The 21,530-nt window shown below is 47.0% G+C and overlaps 1 protein-coding gene across 1 annotated transcript in view; it reads left to right on the top strand.

Annotated features, from left to right (window-relative positions):
• Positions 1 to 3,074: 3,074 nt before the first annotated feature.
• FOXI3 (forkhead box I3) overlaps positions 3,075 to 21,530 on the top strand; it is a 21,352-nt gene continuing 2,896 nt past the window's right edge. Inside the window, exons 1-2 of the mRNA XM_009289412.1 lie at positions 3,075 to 3,186; positions 7,034 to 7,116. Coding sequence (XP_009287687.1) covers positions 3,075 to 3,186; positions 7,034 to 7,116 — 195 coding nt within the window. The remainder of the gene's footprint in view (positions 3,187 to 7,033; positions 7,117 to 21,530) is intronic.

The following is a 21,530-nucleotide window of genomic DNA, read 5'->3' as shown; positions in this document are numbered from 1 at the left end:
CTGCCAGGCTGCTGGGGTCAGCAAGGACCATCTTCATGGGGTTTGTCCATCGTCATTTCGGATCTCCATGGTGGAGATCCAAAAAAATCCAAATTTTGTTCCTCAACCTCCAAGGTCCCCAGGGCTCTCCCCAAGGTGGCTTCTCCTTCACCATGCTGACAATAGGGCAGGTGGTAGCTGCAGAGCTATGGGAACTACCTGTATTTGGGAGCTTCCCCCACCGAGGATGGCCAGAGCTCCTCATAAGGCATGTCCAGAGGGATAGGAGCCTCCAGGAGCCCACGGTGGGGATGGCTCACCAGCCAGTGCTTTCTGGCCCAACCCAAGGAGCTCCCCACATTCTCCTTGGGAGCAGGCTACCCTCCAAAATTTGGCAGAGAAAAAAACATCATATTTTTTAAAGAGTTTTTATCCTCTTAAAATAAAACCAAATCCTGGCAGGGCTAAGAGGGAAACCTGGGCCTCCTGAGTACCTCATCATCATGCTATCCTGTGGGACAGCTTTCTTCTGCAGGCCTTGGGAGTTAATAAAGAGGCAATAAAGAGTCAAAGGGAGCTGCAACCCAAGGAAAGCAGACATATCTCAGGTTCTCCCTCCCTTTTTATCTCCAAAAATACATCAGGACCTCCACAGGAAGCGTGCAGCCTTCAAAAAAAAAAAAAAATTAAAAAAAAAAAAAGAAAACCAGAAAAGAAAAAGAAGTTGAGATGCATGGCTTGGAAACTGTGCTCCAGCAGGCAGGGGTTAAACCCTGCCCTCCCAGCCAGGATCTCGGCTCCTGGAAGCGGAGCAGCCACCTAAGGCTGGGGCTGCCCGGGAAGTGCTCGCCAGCCCCAGAGAACAGCGGGAGCCCCGGGCAGGACAGTTAATGAAGGCTGCTGGCAGCGGGAGCGCTTCCCCGGGGCAGGAGGAGGGGAGAGGGGAGGAGTGGGGAGGGCTCCCCAAGCTGCTGCCCAGGCTAGGATGGCAGCAGTGGCCACAGACAGCCCCTCTGCCCCGGCGGGCACCTTCACACAATGATTTCTCTGTTGTTGTCCCCCCCTTTTTCCTCCCCAGCCTGATCTTTTTTTTTCCCCCTCTCTCATGAGCGTACGAGCCCAAAGCACTTTAGCAACCGAACATGCCCCCCGCCACTTCTCTGCAGTGGCCCAGTGCAAACCGCAGCTGTCCCCACCGGGCTGCCACAAGCAATTAAGCCAGGGCAGGCCGAGCGAGGCAAATCAAATTAAATAGCTCAGGGGGTCGCTCGCACTGCAAGGAGATTAGAAAGAAAACAACCTCAGCTTCCCCGCAGAAGTCTTCTCAGGCCCGTGTCAGGGCAAGGAGACATCTCCATCCCAAATGCAATCCCCCACCTCAAGGCGGTACCGGGATGGGTCTAATCCTGACGTGCTCCATCAGCCCCACAGGGAGCAATAGGAGTCCAAAGCTTAGGCGCCGGTTCAGCAAGCAATCATTAGTGCCCTGACTTAATGAGTGTAATTAGCATCGCCCGCCCCAAACAGCTTTACCGGAGGGCACGAGGGGGATTTCCCGCAGAAGGGATGGGGACACAAGCCAAGGGCATTTGGGCGTGATGTGACCTGCTGGTGGGTCACAACGGTGGGGACCAAAGCAGACCCTGCCAGTGCAGACGGCACCCACGTCTCCTGCCCCCTCAGCACACCCCCCGTCCCCAGCTGTCCTGTAGCCATGAGAGGGGAACTGGCACCACAGGCTAAAGAGCCAAGCAAGGAAAATCCCACGGTACCTGCACGTCCTCCTCACTGGGTGGCTTGTACTCCTTGCACCACCGGTAGTCTCTCCTGTACAAACTCCTGTACATGCCCGGTGACACAGGCAGCTGAAATGAGAGGAGGCAAACACAAGGAGCTGCTAGGACTTGGGGGAAGCCTGCAAAAGTGGTGATACAAACTCAAAATGCTCCCTCGTAGCCCAGGAGAGGATGAGCTCCTCTTCTGGACGCAGCCTCTGTCCCCTGGGCCACCTGGGTCCAGTCCAAGAGGGGCAACCCCTCGCTCAGTCGAGCCCTGAGCAGGGTGGCCAGGAAGATCCTACACTCTTTTGGCAATGGTTTCTGGGGCTCTTCTTGTCCCAGGCGGTCCCTTGCAACAAACACCTTCCTCCTGCCTTTCTTAAGTCTCCTCTGACTGCTCAGATGTGCCTGGGCAGAGCACTAATATAAAGCTGCCGAAATACTTTGATCAGCTGCTGAGGTCCAGTGTCACTCAGGTGAGATCAGCATGTGCTTCCATCTCCTATTTCAGTAACATTTCCCATGCGCTTATCACATATTTAAAGTTAAGTGCTGGCTAATAATCAATACTCGTTCTGCAAAGCGATCAGAAAAATTATGGAGGAAAACTCTGCCAAGGTATATTAAGCCAGTGACACCTGCCCTAACACCGAAAATCACGGCAGTGCAAACTGATGGAGATGGGGAGAGGATTTTTAGGGAAGAAGGACTATGTGCATGTCTTGTTTCCTGTGCTCCTCCCTCGGCATCCACCATGGGCACTGCTGGAGCCAGGAAATCATGTGAGAGGAGCCTTCAGGCTGACCCGAGAGAGCTGGTTTTATGCTAAAGCATTAAATGTGCTAACTTGTCAATGCATGGCAGAGGGCTGGGGGAGATGAGCTCTTGTGCAGTAATTGAAGGTGTTACTGCGATCTCCACTGCTACACGAACACCTCTACCATGCAGGGGTGGCTTGGCCGGCCAAGGCATGGGTCTGCGCTCCCATGCCTCGTGTGATAAAAAGGAACCAATAACTGCACCAGCACACAGCACCTTAGGGAAGGCTTCTCGTGCCTTGCCAACAACGTCACCCATTATGGGCAAGAATGTATTTTATATTATCATTCCTTTTTTCTAACATTTCACTCTTTTCCCCCTCTGGGCTTCCCAGACCAGTGGCTGCCTTTGGCCAGGACCCAGAAGCTTGTTGTCACCAGCTCCTATTATCTTCCCAGCCTGGCAGACACTGCAAACCCATTACTCAAACACTGGTGAGGATGAGAGTCCCGTGTGTACTTCACCTTCGAGTGCGCTGTTTTCCTCATTGTGTCCACCATGGTCAGCCAGGAACCTGGACCAGAAGAAGTCACTCAGTTAACAAACAGCAAACCAGATCCTCTCCTCCACACCGCCCCAAGGAACAAGGGATCTAGAGACCTGGAGTTGGGTACTGGCAGGAGGAAGGGGATTCAGCTGGGGCTGTAGGACCCCTGTGCACCCCGAATCAGCAGTTAGAGTATGACTGACTTCATCCAACTTCAGCAATGCAAAATATACCCGTCCAGCCCAGCAACCAGCACGTACGGAGCCTGACACCTCAGGGGATGCAGCTTGGTGGGACCCAGCAGAGAAGAGATGGCAGCACCCCACCACTACCAGCCTCAGAGCCAGCTGGGGGGCAAACACGGGTGTCCCTTCCTGGGATAGGGTACGTGTGCAATGGGATCCACCAGTGTCTGCGTGGCCACAGTGTTTCCAGGGACAAGGGAAACCTCTGTCCCTTTGTGAGACACCCACACTCCAGAACCCTGGAGGCCTTGGTGGGAGGGGTTTCCCCATGAAGGTCTGGCTTGAGGGCTTCTTGGAGGAGAAGCCACCCCACAGTCATAGCTGGGGAGCTGCTACCTGCTCTTTCAGCTGCAGCCAGCCATGCTGGGGACATATGGCCAGGAGAGGGACAAAGCCTCCCCAGCTCCTGCTAAAGATAAAGATGGGAGCCAAAGATGGGGAAACGGGAAGAAAGGACCCACTTTGTGGATGTGTTGTGGGGAGTGGAAGAAAACATCATCCTTACCTTACTGCATGGAGGGCTGGGAAACATTGCAGAAATAAGGCAGACAGGGATCTCCGCTTGGTCTTGGAGTGTGGCCGAGTACACCTGACCTGTCCCGTCCAGATGTTGCAGCCCCCTTCCTCTGATGACCCGCAACATAAGACAGCAGGGGACGCTCAGATTTAGTCTTCTGTCCCACGAATGGACAGGAAGGGCAAACCAGTAAAGAGTATTTACGCTTTAAAAAATGTCAAACATTAACCAGGTTTGGATCCACCTCATCCAAGACTAATCTCACCTAATTTTAGATGTCCACAAAGAGGACATCTCCCTTTGAGCTGATCCTTCCTGGTTTCTTGGCTCGTTTAGCCCAATTCATGTGACCAATGTAGATACGTACTTGGGGATGAAATAAACTGCTTTCCTAGAAAGCTTGAGTTTGGTCAGCTGAATCTCATCCAAGAGTCCAATTTCTGTAGCTACACATGAGCCTGGCTATCGGTTCAGAAATGAGATTCTCTGGCACTACAGAATGCAAATAGTAGTAAATGCTGGTGATGACGTATGAGTCAGAAAGATGACATCTTGGCTCCAGGATCCTCCACAGAGGAGAGCCGGTCACGGACCTGGGTTCACAAGCACCATTGGAATGAGCTGAATTTCTAGTTATTTCTCTTTGCACCCTGTTACTCACCGGTGTATAACTGGAGCCAGAGGATGCTAACGCTCTGGCAAGGGTCGTGTGCTGCTAACAGCTCAGCACTGGGGTCAGGCAGAAGGAGAAGCCCTTTGTCCCCACGGTATTTTATGCAAATTAATATTAGAATAAATGATGCAACAAGGAAAGAAATTATTTCCAGAAATGTGAAACTCTCGTGTTCTCCTGTGCTTATATTAAAGGGATTACACTCCATTTCCTTCTTAATACAGCTAATGCTCTATGGGAAGCCCTCAGGCCAGGGATTAAAGCACTTATTCAATTAATTAGGAACAAACTTCTGCCTTAAAGTCAAACACACAAATATCAGTAAGCCCTTGAGAGTGTCTTCCTTCCAGGGCAGGGAAAATGGATCCTATTTCTGATGTAAATGAAACCAAGTCTGCACTCTAAAATTATCAGGAATAACATAAATTAAGAAGATTCACTTTTAAAATATCGGTGTTCTGTAAAGCAGCATGGTAAAGGAGGGACAGTGCCATCATCTTGAACTCAGCATCTGAACTCCCATCAGTTACAGGGGGAGCAGAATCAGGTCGTACAAGACTAATATAAGTGAGATACAATTTTAGGATGTAACATTGGTAACTAGCTCCAACTGCAGGCACAGCAGTGTTTGGGAATATTTGAAATTAGGGGTGAAATCCTGGCCCTGCTAAACTCAAAAACCAAAATGCTTATTCAGTAGGATCTGAATTTCACCTAAGGTGTCTGATTCATTACTGAGATAAGAGACAATTTCCAAAACCTGGCTCCAAATCCTAATCTTCCTTGATGATGGCTTGATCCTTCCGTCTTCTCACAGGCGCAGCTCACATGAAATTAAAAGGCATTTTGCCAGGATAGTTCATGCAGGAGCAGCCCACTATCGCTGTTCAGCTTCCTATTTCTTCTTCCCAAATACCAAACGATGGGGCTGATAATTGCCAACATAATCCTAATCAGAAGTGGGCAGGAACCAAACTCCCAGCTCTCATCTTCCTCTACCTCCGAGAGAGCTTATCTGCCTCCTCGTTGCTAGTTCAGATATGGAGAAAAAGTAAACCAGCCACATGCCTTTTTTTTAAAGTGTTTTTATACACGTGGACTTTTTTTAAGCTTCCTTCACAGACACCTGTGGGCTGCAGTGCCGTTCTCTCTCCTGCAATACCAATTCCTTGCAATGGTCCCAGATTTCTCTTGAGCCCCCCAATAAAAGGAAACTCAGCAGAAGGAGGCTCCTGCATGTCAGATCCCCCCCTGGCATCCCCGCACACAGTGCTCAGCGCGGGCTGCACGTGAGAAGCACCAGGAGGGAGACATCCAGCTGCAGTGAATGGAGTATTGTGCTGGCTTCACATAAGCTGGAATTGCCGCTTCCCTACAGCATTAACCACTGCATGATCATTCAAACTCTGCTGGGCTACACAAAGCAGCACCGGGCGCTTCAGTGTTACCTGTGAATCTCAGCCATGGGGTTGCTTTGTCAGCATTTTTTGACCAGGCAGCTTTTCCTGTGCCTTTTCCTCCCCACCTTCCCCCAACTAAATACTTTTTTTTCTAAAGCTTCCCTGCCCTAGGAGAAGAGGGCTCACTGTACCCTGCATGGCTGCTGTATGTTCAGCTGTCTGCACATCTCTAAGACAGAAGTTAATGCTGAAGACCAACACTGTGCTATGAACACCCGCAGGAGAAAACTGCTCTTAAATAATCGGTTTATTTTTGCAATACTCCAGGGAAGCGACAGCTGAGATTCCCAGGGTCAGGAGCCTAAACCACATACCTGAATGGAAATGCCCCTGTTTTTCAAGGCAATGATCACCCCAAACAGCCAGGGAGGTTTTCAGAGGGTGCTGGTGCTTTTGACCTCTCCACATCATGCTACGTGCATGGATACAAGGAAATTAGAAGAAGCCAGCAGGGACCAGATTGTCAAAGGCAGACAATTATGTGTTTTAGCAGCACCTTGGGAGAATTTTCCAATGGGCCCAAATGCGTGAGAGCTGAGTTCAGGTCCTTTAAAATCAAAGTCAAGGACCTTAATTATAATGTAAAACAATGAGATTTGTGTACCTGATCTGTGCAGCTCCTTCCCAACATCCTGCTGGACATTTCCCTGTGCTTAGAGGTACCTATGTACCTCTGGAAAGTCTATCGCGTAGCCTCAGTAAGACTGCAGTAGCATATAGGATGTGACACAGAGATGAATTTCACCTCCATTTGGCCCTAACTTCCCATAACTGTTGTCTTTTTCCACCTGTGAAATGGCAACGGTGCTATCTAAGCCTGTATTGCTCTTGCGCAAGGCGCTGCACTGGGTACCGGCAGGGTTCAGGTGAACCCTCTCAGCGATTAACAATTCAATGCAAGAAAACATGGCCAAGGAGGACATACCTCCCTGTCAACCCAGCTCTTGACAAGTGCTCTTTGGACTAGGAATAAGATTCATTGCCCCTGTGAGGATGTTGAAAGAGGGAAGTGATCGGTAAGCAGGACCCCCATCGCATGAAAGAGGCAGGACGTAATCTGTGAATCTCCATTCAGGTTATCACCACGAGGAGACAAAGCGCAAAGGGGAGACTCTTCTTCAAGGGACGAGTGCTGACAGCCCATTCTGTCAGCACGAGGTCAGTCATCCATTTGGGTCTAAAAACATGAACTTTCGTGGCAGTGCAGCAATCCAGCATGGGAAGGTTTCCCATGGAGTTATTTATTTCACGCTTCTCTCCAGTTTTCTTCATACATCGGTGGGGGCATTTATGGCATCTCATGATCAGAAATAAGCAACATCCTTCAGCCTAAATCTGAGGCACATGTAGCCCTCTTCCAGCCACCTAAATCACTTACAGGACTGAGCCCTCAAAGTCAAACTCCTTGTGGCACAGACACTCCTCTCCGCAGAAGACAAGGGCAGCTGGTGAACTCAACGGTGGTGTCCCAAATCTTTGGGCAGTTCTGCTGTAGCCTGCTAAAACAATCAGCTGTTTGCTCATGGTTCCCCCAAATAAAGCATCCATCAGCAGAGGATGGCTGAAATCTCATCACTGGCTATGCAATGTGTCCCGTGATACAAATCAATGCATATTTATGCACCTGTGTAAGGCAAATACATATATGTATTGTTGGAGAACCTAAATCTGCTCACTAATGCCGTTGTTTAAATAGCCCTTTAACCGCATCACTTTTCTCCTCGTTAGGTTAAGTCGCTAGAGGTGAAAAAGCCCTTCCAAAATGGTTTTCACTCACTCACTCAGTCCAAAGTAAACATGCCTCTGGGACCATTATGTGTATCAGATATCCAAGGCTTTGTTAAGAGCTTGCCTGTTAGGTAAATTCTGCTTCTCTTTCTCCTTGGAAGGAGAAGGTTAAAACTAGAGATAGGCTTACATGAGTATGGCAGAACAGCACCATGCGTTAGGGACATGTTGGAATAACAGGCGAAATTCAGAGCAGAGCACGTAAGTGACCCCAGTCTCGGGGAGGCTCTTGATCTAACATAACTCTGGTTACAATATGACACTGGCTTGACTTACGCCTGTCACTTGCAATCACATTTGTCACAGATCTCACAGTGGCCGAGAGCCTGACGTTTCCACCAGCAGTCAGTGGAGCCACCGTACAGAGCCCGCAATAACAAGCACAAGTCTTCGCTGGCAATAAATATAGGGGGATAGTGCATTTATAGCATGTGATGGAAAATCCTCAAGCCATATCCCCACACGTCTGGAGGAGCTCATGGGTTTCAGCCAGCTGGACTTCCCTTGAGTCTCACCTCGCAATACAATCTCGTCTACTTCTTAAAGGCAAGTTTGGCAGGATAATGACCACTCCAGATCAGCTCACCTAGACCTTATCCACAACTGACTACAGTGAAGAGGAGCCTTTCCACTGACTGCACCAAGGTTTGGACTGGGTCTGCAACCGGGAGATTTTCCCACTGCAGCCATTAGCTGTTCAGCCGATCTAAATTTGTCGGGGAGAATAAAGCAACCACCTGCTTCCAGTGACAGGAAAGGTAAAGTGAGATCAAACGCTAGCAGGAGGAGAGAATTTAAGCAATGCGAGAGGTGGTTGCATGTCATTTCAGAAGTCACCTTTTGTCTTTGATCTGTGCTTAGGAAGCGGGCACCTCCTGGATCAGATGGTCATTAGAGAAGTGTGCCACCGAAGTCATCCCACCTTGAAGTCTCAAGTGTTTGCTTTCCCTGGGGATCCTCCTCCTACTTCCGCCGCCGTGTAAATCATCTGCCCTGAGATTTCCTTTAGAAAAGGCAGTTAATACAGGTTAGGGAGCAGGGACCAGGACTCGTGTCCTCTAATGCCAGGATCATTCACTGCGATGAAGCTGAGACTGCTCTTTTATAACTGTATTATACACACACAGGTAGGCCCTCTAAAGATCAGAGGAGAGTTATTATAAAAGCTGTTATGCCAACAAAAAAAGCCCTGGCCCTGAAGAGCTTATAGTCTAAACACGAGACAGATAAAGGACTTTGATTTGAAGGATTTCAAAGACAAAGCACTCCGAGACAAAGCAAGCTGCAGATCACACAGAAAATCTGTGGCAAAACTGTGGATAAATCCCGCTTTGCTGAATCCTCACTGCTGCTCTTAACAGCTCCTTGGAGCACTGCCTGGTTATTGCTAACAAAGCATTTATTTTAGCAGCACACTTTGGGGAAACAAAATACTGCATAGTTTTAATGTGGCAAGTGCGTGCAGCTACCCTCTAAAAGCAGACATTTACAGCAGGTGTGCATGCAGGTATTTGCCAACCCTGGGCATGCAATAAAATAAACCCTTTGCATTTAGTTTGTTGATACTTTCGGTGAGTGTTAACAAGAGGCAAAATCATGGGGAAGCGAGAGCCTGGTCTCAGGTTACCCCATAAATTGGTTAAGGCTACAGAGAGGATTACAGTCCCAGAGCCACCCTAAGTACCGAGATGTCATTACGGCAAAATCAAAGGTAACCATGGGGCTTGGCAGGTAACTGTCAACAGCTATGGGAAAGAGCCAGCCCGGGAAGGAGCTCCGCGTCAGGATGAAATTCAGCCACCTTTATTTTCATTTCAGGTGAGGGGTCAAGCAGAAAAGCTATCCCCAGCGGCCTTTATTTACAGTTTTCAAGGGAGCGGCCGATGAAGCATTTAGAGGAAGAAGGATGAACCCACTCGTCCCTCACTCACGGAGACCAGCCCGATGACAGACAGAGGATGCTGTAATGGCACGAGAGCTGGGAAGACGCCTTTTATGAATGAAACAGCAGTGGTCCTAATGAAGTCATTAACAAAACTCCCAGTGACTTGAACAGGGCCAGGACTTCATCTGTAATATTTGCAAGGAGACCAAGGAAAAGATCTTCCTGTCAGGACACTTGCTTTCTGCGGCATAGGAGCTCACTCCCAGCAGTGGTAACAACAGCAAAGCCCCATAAACAGATTTCAAGGCATTTCTTCACCCTGAGTTTTCTTTTACATTTCTTCTCTCCATCCTACCTAGGCAACCAATCCAAATTTCTAGAAAACCACAATATGTTCATTTTTTTTTCTCCCAGACATGCAGACAATTTGCTATAAAAACCTTGCGAAGTTTTTGTGTTTCTCTGGATCTCCTGTTGATGAATGAATATGAAAGCTATAAGTGGTTTTGTGTTGTCAAGTCAGAGTAGATACATCTATGCTGGAAAAAATACCAAGGACTGTTCTTTGGCCCTGAGCTCACATCCACATAGCCCAGCCAGCACTCCCCAAAGCAGACCCGTCCCATGGCAACTGCCCACTGAGAAGTTTATAGCCTCTGAGCCATGCCTGGGCACGGAGGAGTACTGTTAACCCCAAAACATGCCTGGCCCAGGCTAATATTTTAACTTTATGGACCACTGCAGGTCACCGGCTGGGCCCACGACCTGGTCCTGTTTAATGCAGCAGGGGAAGTATAGCCAGTGTGTACGTACTGGGCATGCAGTATTTTTCTATGTTGCCATCAAGTAAGTGGTAGATGACTTGCAAGGGAGTTTTAAGACCTCACAGCTTCAAGCTGACGAGCACGGGGAGGCAGAGGGTGATGGCACCCTGCAAGGACACTGCAAGGCACAGCCCCGGCTCCTCCACAGACTGCGGGCTGCAGCAGTGCAAGGAGCCGAGTGCCTCCTGCCATGCCCAGGAATCCCCACCCAGGGCAAGAAACAGAAAACAAAAGGTGAAATTTCTCCTTTTCCACTCAGACATGGGAAATCTTCCTTCACCCTCCCTCCTCTTTAAAGACCTAAACCCTACCAGCAGCCAGTTTTGCAAGGGTTAACCAGCATGAAATGAATGTGGAGAGACAGTCCGGGACCGTAATTACTTATTATTTTCAGGTAATATGCTTTATCTCTGACTAATCTCCTCATCTGGAGAAACACTCGCTGCAGACAAGAGTCACTGAGGTTATCTCTGATGATGGGGCTCTACGGACTACTGGCTGCGAGGACCGAGGAGAGGCCAAGGAGAGGACTTCAATTATGGCCTGAACTATGCTCTGGTAGCTGAAAGGCCATTGTTTAATCTACTAGAAATCATCTATTTTAGCAGATAAAGGGATTACTTGGGTTTTCTTTTCCCCAAGAACAGCGTGTTATTCCAACTACTAATGGAACACTCGGTATTTAATTAAAGAAAAAGCACAAGGAGAAGCAACACAGGCATCAACATCACTTCTGGGGAAATTCAAATTGATTGTCACCCTTTGATGCTGCTCAATCACCTCTATCTCACTCACCCTTCCTACAGCCCAGATTAAATCATCTGGTTCTCTCCATCCTGCACATTTGATTATTTTTTTTTTTTTTAGGGATCCCATCCAAAACTTTGGGACTACGCAATGTGAATTCACTGCTCTGCAGAAACCTCCTGACTTGTAACGAGTCAGATTACCCGTCAAGAGGAGAGTGTGGAAATTTGAGTTGGATTTTGCCTCTTCTGCACGCTTGGTGCTGGTTGCTGTCTGGCAGGGCTCTGCCTGCCGGGCCCATTAGAGTGATCTGGTGTCACAGGTCCAGTGTTTGGAAACTCAAAGTGGCTTCATTGCTCAAGGATGAACTTGAAACTGCTGCTTGCACAAAACTTCTGTTTGCCCCTTTTCCCTCTCAGTTCCCTTGTCTTTGCCATCTCCATTTTCAGAGGTTTGCCCTTTATTTTTTTGTCCCGCAGACTAATGACCATAGAGGACAGCTACAAGTCATTCTCAAGTGCTCCACTGTGTTCAGCAAATACAGACTCATTTTCTTATGTCATCCACCCCTTCAGGTCCACAGACTGCAGACTCAAAGGGTCTATGAAGGAAGATTAGGAAGTAGCAGCTTACAGAGGTAGGTGTAAATTCAGTACGTAGGGGTGCAAACCTCCGTTGAGAAAATTGTAAAGCAAAAAAAAAAAAATCAAAATGAAAACCAATAATCTAGTTTTTCCTACCATCAGCATCTTAATCCTCTTCCCTTTACCAAGACAAAGAACAGGGTACCTTGAAAGTGGTTATCCAGCCAACCAGCAGCCAGAGTTTCCTCCCACAGATGACTGTCCCCTTTGTAAATCCTACTGCTGACTGTCCCATTTCTGACACGGTCTCACAATCTGTAACATTTCGTTGCAAATCCCAGCTGCCTTAGAATCATAGAATCATAGAATCATTGAGGTTGGAAAAGACCTCTAAGATCATCGAGTCCAACCGTCAACCCAACACCACCATGCCCACTAAACCATGTCCCTAAGCGCCTCATACTACATCTTTTTTTGTTTTGCCTTCCTGACCATCCATTTCTTTGCACATACAGCAAGGACAGGGACCTACTGAGTAGCCTGATTTTTGCTTTCATGATTTGTCCGTGCCTTTTCATGACTGCTTCAGGTGATCTACGCCCACGTGCGCCAGCTACATCCTCCTTCAGATCTCTGTAGAGGGATCTGTTGCTGTCCTGTGTGGTGAAATTTCTCAGATAAATGGGGCGGTCCATCTTGTCCACCCTGCTGCTACCTGCCTGTGCAGTTCTCATCCTTTCTCCCTTTTCTCCTGGTCTTTGTCTGGCCCACGCCAATGTTTGATCCACATCATTCATCATCAGACGCAGCAACATGACTTGGCACATCTGATGAACTGGCACCACCACTGAAGATGTGATCATCCTCAGGCTCTTGATCTCCTTGTCTGACTTTGCCCAAAGTCTTTGGTGGCTGTAACTCCATCCTTCACTTTCTACAGGCAGCTCCAGAAGCTGCTGCAAATTATCAAGTCACCCTGTCTGTTACCAGTCCTTGTGTTGAACCAGTTGTTCAGCTTGCTCTTGACCAGGACTGCTGACCTCACCTCTTCATAATGTTTTGCAGCTGCTTCTCACACATATCATATAGCCCTAGGACACTCCACACACCTATTGCAACACACTGGGTCAAATGACTTTTTGAAATTGTGCAACTGAAGTTCTTGATACCTCTGAACTTGCCAGTGACCAGCGTCTTGCACTGGTTTTGCTGTACTGTCCCTCTCACTTTGTGGAAACTGAATCCACCTTCTGAATCTTCCGGCGAGGAACACAGTGAGGAATTTGCTTAGGTATCAGGAAACACACAGAATTTGGAAGGTCACGATTGTGGGAATTTGCTTACTAGGATCCATTTTTCCTTGTTCAGGGGATCTTTTCTTTCCTGATAACATACAATTGCCTGGCTGGGTCAATGACCCATGCCACAGCCCCATCAATCCATTCTCAGCCCCTCAGATTTTTTCAGTCTCCTGACCCTTCTTTGCAGCCTCTGCCAACAAGATTCTTCTTGTCATCCTGCTCCTGAAGCGTTATAATCTTCCAAACACTGACAATCTCTTCATCTCTTGATCAGTCGTCTGTAAAGACTGTGGTAATATTTCACCCATCTCTTCGGCCTGGCCTTTTCTGAAAGCAGGGGGCTCTCCTCAAACTTAATGTTGTGGAGAGTACATTTGCTCTTCTTCCTTAGCATCTATTATTAAAGGCCATCTTGATTTGGAGTTTCACAAGAACGTTTTAATGCTGCCTTGCTTTTTAAACCAATTCTCCTTGACTGCCCTCGCTATTCGACTTTTGCCCAGCTCTGGGCATGCCTGCTCAGGGTATGTCTTTTCACCTATGCATTCTGCTTATCACTGGCCAGGTGGAGAATGTCTTCCAACACCCAGGCTCAGTGGCTGCCTGCTTTCTTTCTCACCAAGCCATGTTAAATAAATGTTGTTGAGACAGATGATGAGGTTATGACTGCAGAAGACCACTGCTCCAGGGGATATCCAGTGCTTGCTCTTCCTCTAATTGCTAACTTTGGTCTTCCTAAATGCCAGAGCTTTTCAGCTCTGCTGCCTGTTTAGTTTGCACTTGCACCTCTTTTTGCATGTGTAGAGTCTGTAGAGCCTATGAAAGCCTGCAGGCACTTGCCATATTTGCTCCTGGTTAGTATTGTCTTTGCCAATCTTTGGCATGTGCCAGTCAGTCACGAACATCAGTCACTGGGTACGTGAATCGTTCATTCCCAAGGTACGGCTTAGGCATGCCTTGACTGGTAGCAAAATCGCCTGAAATTCTTCAAAGAAATCAAGGAAATTCTTCCTCGGTATCTGTCATGGGAGCCCACAAGTCTATAAGCGCTACAGAACCTGTTCCACAGCCCTAAACTGAAGGGCTGATTTCCGAAAGGTGACAAATCTTGAGTTGACCAGGGTTTTCTTTTTACTACTGTGATTCCTGCTGATGCCTCGCTTGTGTTTTGCATCATTGCCTTAAAACAAGGTTTTCCCATATGGCATCACTACCTTGTCTGTCCACCTGATTTTCAAGAGTTGCACAGTATTATGCTGGTACATCTCTAACTTGCTCATTAGGAATGAAATTTTACCCAAACAGATCTCAGATTCCTGCTTCTGCTAGCCAAAGCTTCCATTAACAGCAACCCTTTCACTGGATCACTTCCCCTCATCAGACACTGACCTAGTTACAGATATCAGATAGCATCTACATGGCCAGGAAGACTGAACAGAGCTCAAAACGTTTCTTGCCAGTAGCCTTCATGGCAGACACGGCCCTGTGGGTCTTAGCACATGTTGCTCTGCATCATATGAGTGGGGTTTTGGCTTAGATGATAACACGGTGCTCAGCCCTCCTCATAAGTGCCATACTTCCAAAGAGAGGGCAATTCTTATTTAGGCATCACAGCAGTATCTAAATTACCCAAATCACCTGCCTGGCTGGGCACTAAAACCTGGACAGAAATATCACTGTATTGGGCAAAATTAAGCACAGTGCAAAGACAGCAAACCAACCGAGGAAAGCTCTGAGTCTGGAGCTGGAGTATAGCGCAATGTTCAAGGTAGGACTGATGGTGTGAAAATGGGAACATGGGAGATCACTGTGGACAGCCTACGTGGATGCAGAAGGATCCAGGCTAAAGTTTCTCTTAGTAGCTGTCTTCTTTCAAGTACGTATTAGAAAAAAAAGTCCCACCTTGATTTTAAAATTGGTGGAGAATCCACACTAAAAAAAAGTCCTGGTAAGCTGTTCTAACAATTATGCATGATAGTAAAAATTGATACTTTGTACTTAATTCAGTTGCACACAAAGGTGTTTAGAGCTGTCTGAGGTTCCCTACGGTATCCGCAATGCCTGACATACTTGAAACAGTGCCAGTGGGAGACCACTGGAGGCTGCAAAGCACCTCAAATAGTCCCAGCTATCCCTGTGTGAGCAGCTGAATTGAACCCCTTCTATCTGTCCTGCTTCAGTCCTGGCCACTGGTTCCTGTTTTGTCCCTTATCCTCATGCTTCTGCTCTTGCATAGGTATTTATAGACTGCAAATAAGTCACCCATAATATTCCCTTCCTGTAAGTAATTAAAGTGAGTTCCTTGAGAAGCTTCAAGGCTTAGCTTCACGTTGTGTGCAGCGGCATCTTCTCAGGAACACGGTTCCTACCAGTTTCATTTTCTGTCCCCTAGTTCTTGTATTCGACTAGATAGTGAACAACTTCATCCCTGTTACATTACCCTGCTACTCATGATTTTATAGGTGCTATCATAATTTGATGCACTACCAATATGAAATTATTATAGTTCATAGAACCATTTAGGTTAGGAAAGACCCTTAAGATCGTTCTTTTTCCTATGCCTCATTCACCCCAAGATCACAACGAGGAACAGACGATTATTCAGAAGAACACCAACAACTTTAAAAAAAAATTAATTACTAATTTCCAGGATGGGCTCCATCACTGGAGTGCAGTGCACTCTGAATCTCAGATTTTGTTCCTAAATGTGTCCTTTTGCTTCTCTGTATCGAAATACACTCTGCCCATTTGCTCCCAGTTGCCACATGGAGATCGAGGTAGTTCTGTGTCAGTGAACTGTCCTCTTCATTATTTAACACTCCATAGCCCCAGTTTTAGACTCCTACACATTTGGACTACAATGATTCTTTATTTTCCTCCCAAATCAATGACAGAAACAGAATAATGAACCAGTTTCCACAAGATTTCCCTGCAAAGAGACTCAAGGATTCATTTTTCACAGTGACATTCAGAGATCTCTGTTTAACCAGTTAGATCCACTTAATTTGCACCATGTTGATTCCATACCCTTTTTGAAAAATCCACCTCCAACATGGTATTAACCAACCACTTTCAGAAATCATCAAGAGTTGCTCACTCTTACTGGAGAACAACAGCAAATTGATTTGACAAGGCCCATGTTCTATATATGCATGCTCATTTGCATCACCTTTAAGAATTCATTAATCAAGTGATGTGCCTACTATTTCTTGCCTTTAACAGTGACAGGCTGACAGTCTTAGCATTACCCAAATCATTTGCCCAATCCTTTTAAATAATGAGCCAATACCAGCTTTCTTAGTCCTTTAAAATCTTTCTAGTGTCCCAAAATGAAAAGTCAGCATTAATGGACACATGATATGTTCCTGGTTCCAAGAGTTCTGAAACTCTTGGCTGTGAATTACCGGGACTGGCTGATCATAAAATATTTAATTTATGTGGTTGCTATTTAACATAATCCCTAGTTATTAATGGAGCCCAAAATGCTCTTTCACCAGCACCTGATACTAATACACTATCTGATTTTCTCCCCCAGACAAACATGGAAAAGAAATATTAATTTAATATTCCTCTGTTTCCTTGTGGTGGTGGTGATGGCAGCTACTGCCTTTATCTACTAATAGTTTCGATTATTTTCACCTTAGCTGACCATACATTTATCTTCATGTTTTTCTACTTCCATTACTCATTCCAGGGCAGAGGTGGCCTATTAAGACCAAAAGATACTGGCCTTTACCTTACTCTATAGGAGTGATCACTATAGGGCAACCAGCCCAGAGCACTAAGCTCCATTTCAAATATCCCTTTACACATCAAAAAGATGTAAAAAGCACAAAGATGTTGCTTTATTTCAGCCCAGGTCAGCTTCTAGCTCGAAGCAGGAGGGATGAAGCTCCCTGCTTAACACTCCTCCCAGAAAAGACACTATCCGATAGTACCTAGTTAGTCACACCTCATTGCCAGGTGGATATTTTTATTGTTGCAAAAATAAACGAGGAAGGATTAAATTCGTGGGATCAGAGTGGGGATTTTTAAATGCTTTTTATGAATCTTAAGCCTGAGGAGAGGCAGGAGGAATGCACGGCGCTGAGAGCTTCTGCGAACGTGCTTCTAAACACCTGGGAGCGTGTGCTTAATCCACCCGCAAAGAGTTGACTTCCTTCTGTCACCCACCAGGCTCCTCTTCCCCCCAAAACCCAAAAGTCAGGCTTCTTTCCCAGTTTTGGTAAAATCACTTCTGACACGCGGAGCTACTGAAGCCTGGCCATACTCCTTTGTCCCCCAAAACTCTGAAATACCCACTTGCAACTGTCTCACTCCCAAGGTGTCTATTTAATCCCACTTTTATTAAGAGCACAGCTCCGGGTAGGTTACAGAGGTTACAAACAATGAAGCTTTTATCAAAATTTTGGCTAATCAGTCACTAACAAGCTCTCATTCGGGAAGGGGCTAGGCAGGCCCAGGCTAAAACTAACCTGAGGGGGGGGAAAAAAGGAAAAAGAAAAAAAAAAGGATTGGGGTGAGGGTGTTCCTTTAGAGCTGGATCAGGTCTGAAGCATTTCTGCCCACAGAAACACTTGTGTGAGCACAGCAGACAGAAAAAGCAGCCAGGAGTGGACACAAAGCAGAACTGCTTCTTTCAGCGATGGTGTTCGCTCACGACAGCCTAAAGTGCTGGAGTAACTACGGCTTGCGATAAACTACCATTTATTCCTTGCTTTGTGGCGGAATCCAGGGGCTCCATCACGCTCAGCACCATATAAATGCACCGGGAAAATATTTGCTATTCCAAAATGCTAACCCTCAGTCTGCAGCCTGCAGTGTTTTTACGGAGACCGTGAACTAGAATCAAAACCAAACCAAGCCTATTGTCGGTAGCCTGAAAACTGTGGAATGAGGACACCTCCCCAGGAAATGTTGCAGGGTCTGAAAAATCAAGAAAGATTTGAAAACCTCTGATCTTATCATAAGGTAAGTTGGCAAAATTTGATCGCCAGAACTTCAGTCCAATAGATGACTAGATACAGGGAGGGAGGAATATACATTATTCTCCTTAGGTAAGGGATAAAAGTTACTTCAACCTGTATACACGTACACAGAACACCCTTCCCAAATTCATGGCAGTGAAACATCTATTGCACACCATCAGATACTCTCTGTTACCCATTTGCAGGACAAATCAGAGGTTTAGTGAAAAAAGAGACTTTCTTAGAGCATATTAATAGGTGTAAAGTACCCAGTCTAGGAAGGAATAGGCTTAGCTGTAAATAAGGGAGTGGTACTAGAGCTTAAATTTAATTTGAGCTGTTCTTAGTCAATTCCTTGATATTCTTGAGAGTGGAGCCACTGTACTGGACCACTGCAAGAGAAAAGATAATTCTCCCGCCTTGTCCCTGAGGATGAAGAACTCATTCCCAATTTCATCAATTACTCTGGAGAAAGATATAAAAGAATTCTTCATGTGCAGACTGTATGTGGGCCATAGAGTTACTGCCTTGCCTCTTGCCAGCCCTGGAGAAAAAGTGAGACTTACATTGCAAATGCAGCCAAAACAAATCAAACCTGTGGTTCCTGCTTCACTGCAGCAATTCGGAGCCACTGAAGGGATCCTGGTGTCTCTCCTACTGGTAAAGTCAACAGCAGCCAATATGGGCTATTAGGTCCCGATCCTCCAACACGTTCCCTGTGCCTAGACCTCAGCATCCTCGGGAAACGCAGAGAGACCCAGGTGGGTGCAGGTATCGGTTCCCGCTGCGAGGCTGGGTGCTCAGGTCTGAAGCATTTTCAGGTTTCCGTGTTCAGCTGTACACACCTGAGATTCACAACAGGAAAGTTAAGCCTGTACCTACATGTTCAGAGGAGCAGGGCCTTAGAGGCAAAGACAGTGTCTTCTTAGCAGGGGGAAACGCGCTTGCCGCACGCACAACAAGGACAAGCACAACACCAAAGCGAACAGTGTGGCTAGCACAAGGCAAGGATGGGGAGGACCTTGCTTTCCTGCAGCATTTTTCCTCGGGAAGTCTTGAAACACTTTCCAAGGCAGCTGGCTGGAGAAGTTTGCACGTAATCGCAGCTGGCTGGGGATACGGTTCAGCCCCGACTCGCAGGTGCCATGGGCTCCCCTACCCAGCAGACCTCACTGCCACACTCGTAATGCCAATGCTAACAAATGTCCCAGTGACTCGGTAATAACAGAGTAATTTCACAGCGTTGCTCAAGCCCAACCCCGAATCTGCTCGCAGTGAGGGACAGTAGCCTCCGACCCTTACCTTGAAAGTGATTTCAGTTTTGTGTTTTGGCACCTTGCTTGCCAGCTTCTCGGTGCGTTTCTGAAAGGCAAACGGCTCCCAGACCTCTCTGGAAAAAAGCAGCGTTTAGAAAGCAGAGAGGCAGAGCGCTGGATCGCTTCATGCTGCTCTCCTCGTGCCTTGGCAGAAGGGAACGGCAACAGGTTTGTACTGAGAGCTGACGATGTTTCAAGGCAACACTGCATGCTGCTTGCAGGATAAACGCATTAAGAAAATTAAACATTTTTACAGCTGTCACACCATCAAAGCTTTATTCTCTCCACTCTTTAAGTGTTGGTTTGCATATCCGTGCCATCCCAGCTATGTAATAACCTCTCTAAAGCTATTTTTTGTTTTACATTCCTTACTATTTGGTAAAGCAAGCTGGAGTTTTCTGAGGACACTCTTTTTTAGAAGAACTAATTCAGCATTATTTTCTCACCCGTTTCCTTTGTTGGAAGCAGAGAAATCAACTAAGGAAAACCCAAAGTTAGCATACCATGCCTCTGAGGGAAACTGCCTTCCCCACCTCGTCATAGCCGGGCTGTTCCTCTAGATGGCTCTGCCTTTGCCCAAATACATCAAATCCCTGAAGCAAAAATCGCAATTTCGAGCGATATGGCGATACCACTGACTGCTCCTCTCCCTCCTGCAACGATCGTGGGTTTTTTGAGCAAACGGATAAACACAGATTTGTTGTAATTGTAGAGAATAACATTTTCGGCTTAGCTCTTCAAACACAGAGGGAAGCTGCTTTTTAAAAATCTACCTGCTTCTTGTCCTTTAGATGCCCTTTCCAGTTGTGATTTCCCCTTAAACTGCTTGTTTTAGATGCTTGTTGTCCGGTCAGTCTTCAAAGCAGCATTTTCCAGTGCGACCCTTCTCCAAAGAGATGAGGAGCTGTTATAAATGATAAAGGCAAGGAAGCTGAGAAGGGAAAAAGCACCTTGCGAAGCATAATGTAAAATTTTCTCCTGTTGTTCTGGCTATCCAAATACACACGGTTAGCTCTTTCCCCAAAAGATGCAAAATCAAATCAGCAGCAGCAACAGTGACAGAAACACAGTAACAGAAAAAAACCCCACCCCCCCTCAAAAAAACCCAAAACACCAAAAAACCCAAAACCCCAAACACTTCCCCTTATGATTAAAGGAGGAAACCCAAAATCCTAATTCTTTATCACACTCACTTTTAAGTGATTCTGTCTCCAAACTGTCTGTCCACTTTTTTTAAAACGAAATATAATGGTGAAGATCCTCCAGTTATTACATCCCTGCTTAGATCACACGAGGGATGACAATTTGGGATTGGAGGTAGCCCAGGAAAGCCGCCCCGATTCAGCTTCACTGATTTACATGTGCGTTTATAACTATTTTATCGAAGCCATAAAACGCAAAGACTTTTCCCAAACGCTCCTCTCTCCCCAAAATCCTGATGTCAAATCAAGACACCCGGCGCTTGCAACCCTGGGGAGAGCGCTTCGCATCTGTACCTGGAAAGGGGATTTTTAGGCATTTTTACCAGCAGAAAACTGAGTAACAATCCCGTTTAAGACCCGGGGATTTACGTCTTCTAAGCGACTGACAAAGACTCTCTAAATTCTCCCGCACCGTTGACCGTATTTTTCCTGTTATATCGTGTGCTTTGCCCCGGACGAGAAGGATTTGCCGGGGCTGGTCCCCGTACAAACCCCGGGGTGTCGGGATCGTTACGAATACCGAGAGCTTTTTCTCCGGAAAAGGACGCGCTTTCCCTCAAGCTCCCGCGAAGCACGAAGGCGAAAATCAACTTTTATTCATTAAATCGCGCCCCGCGACTGCCAGCCCTTTCCTCCCGCAGTACGAGCGAACACGCCAATGTTGGTTGCTTGTTTAATTTCGGGCAATTCTTTATCCAAAGCTAATTAACTGCGATCTCAGCCCCGGTTGTTGTGAGACGGGCGGCAGCATTACACATAAATAACAGAGTTTAAGCGAATTTCATCCTTCGCGTTCCCGTCGGGGCAACCGCAATGATGCTAATCTCCCCCAGACCTCAATTTCGCGGCCCGTTTCGGGGCCGAAGGGATCAGGGACGATCGCATCCGTGGGAAAGGGGGATCGGATCCCTGAGCGCCGGGGCAGCGCGGAGAGCCCCGGGGAAGGGGCGGCCGGAGC

Source organism: Aptenodytes forsteri, unplaced genomic scaffold (genome assembly GCF_000699145.1).
Source record: "Aptenodytes forsteri isolate BGI_AS27 unplaced genomic scaffold, ASM69914v1 Scaffold141, whole genome shotgun sequence".
Taxonomy (NCBI): Eukaryota; Metazoa; Chordata; class Aves; order Sphenisciformes; family Spheniscidae; genus Aptenodytes; species Aptenodytes forsteri.
The sequence above is the reverse complement of the archived record's forward strand: the minus strand, read 5'-3'. Positions and strand labels throughout refer to the sequence as shown.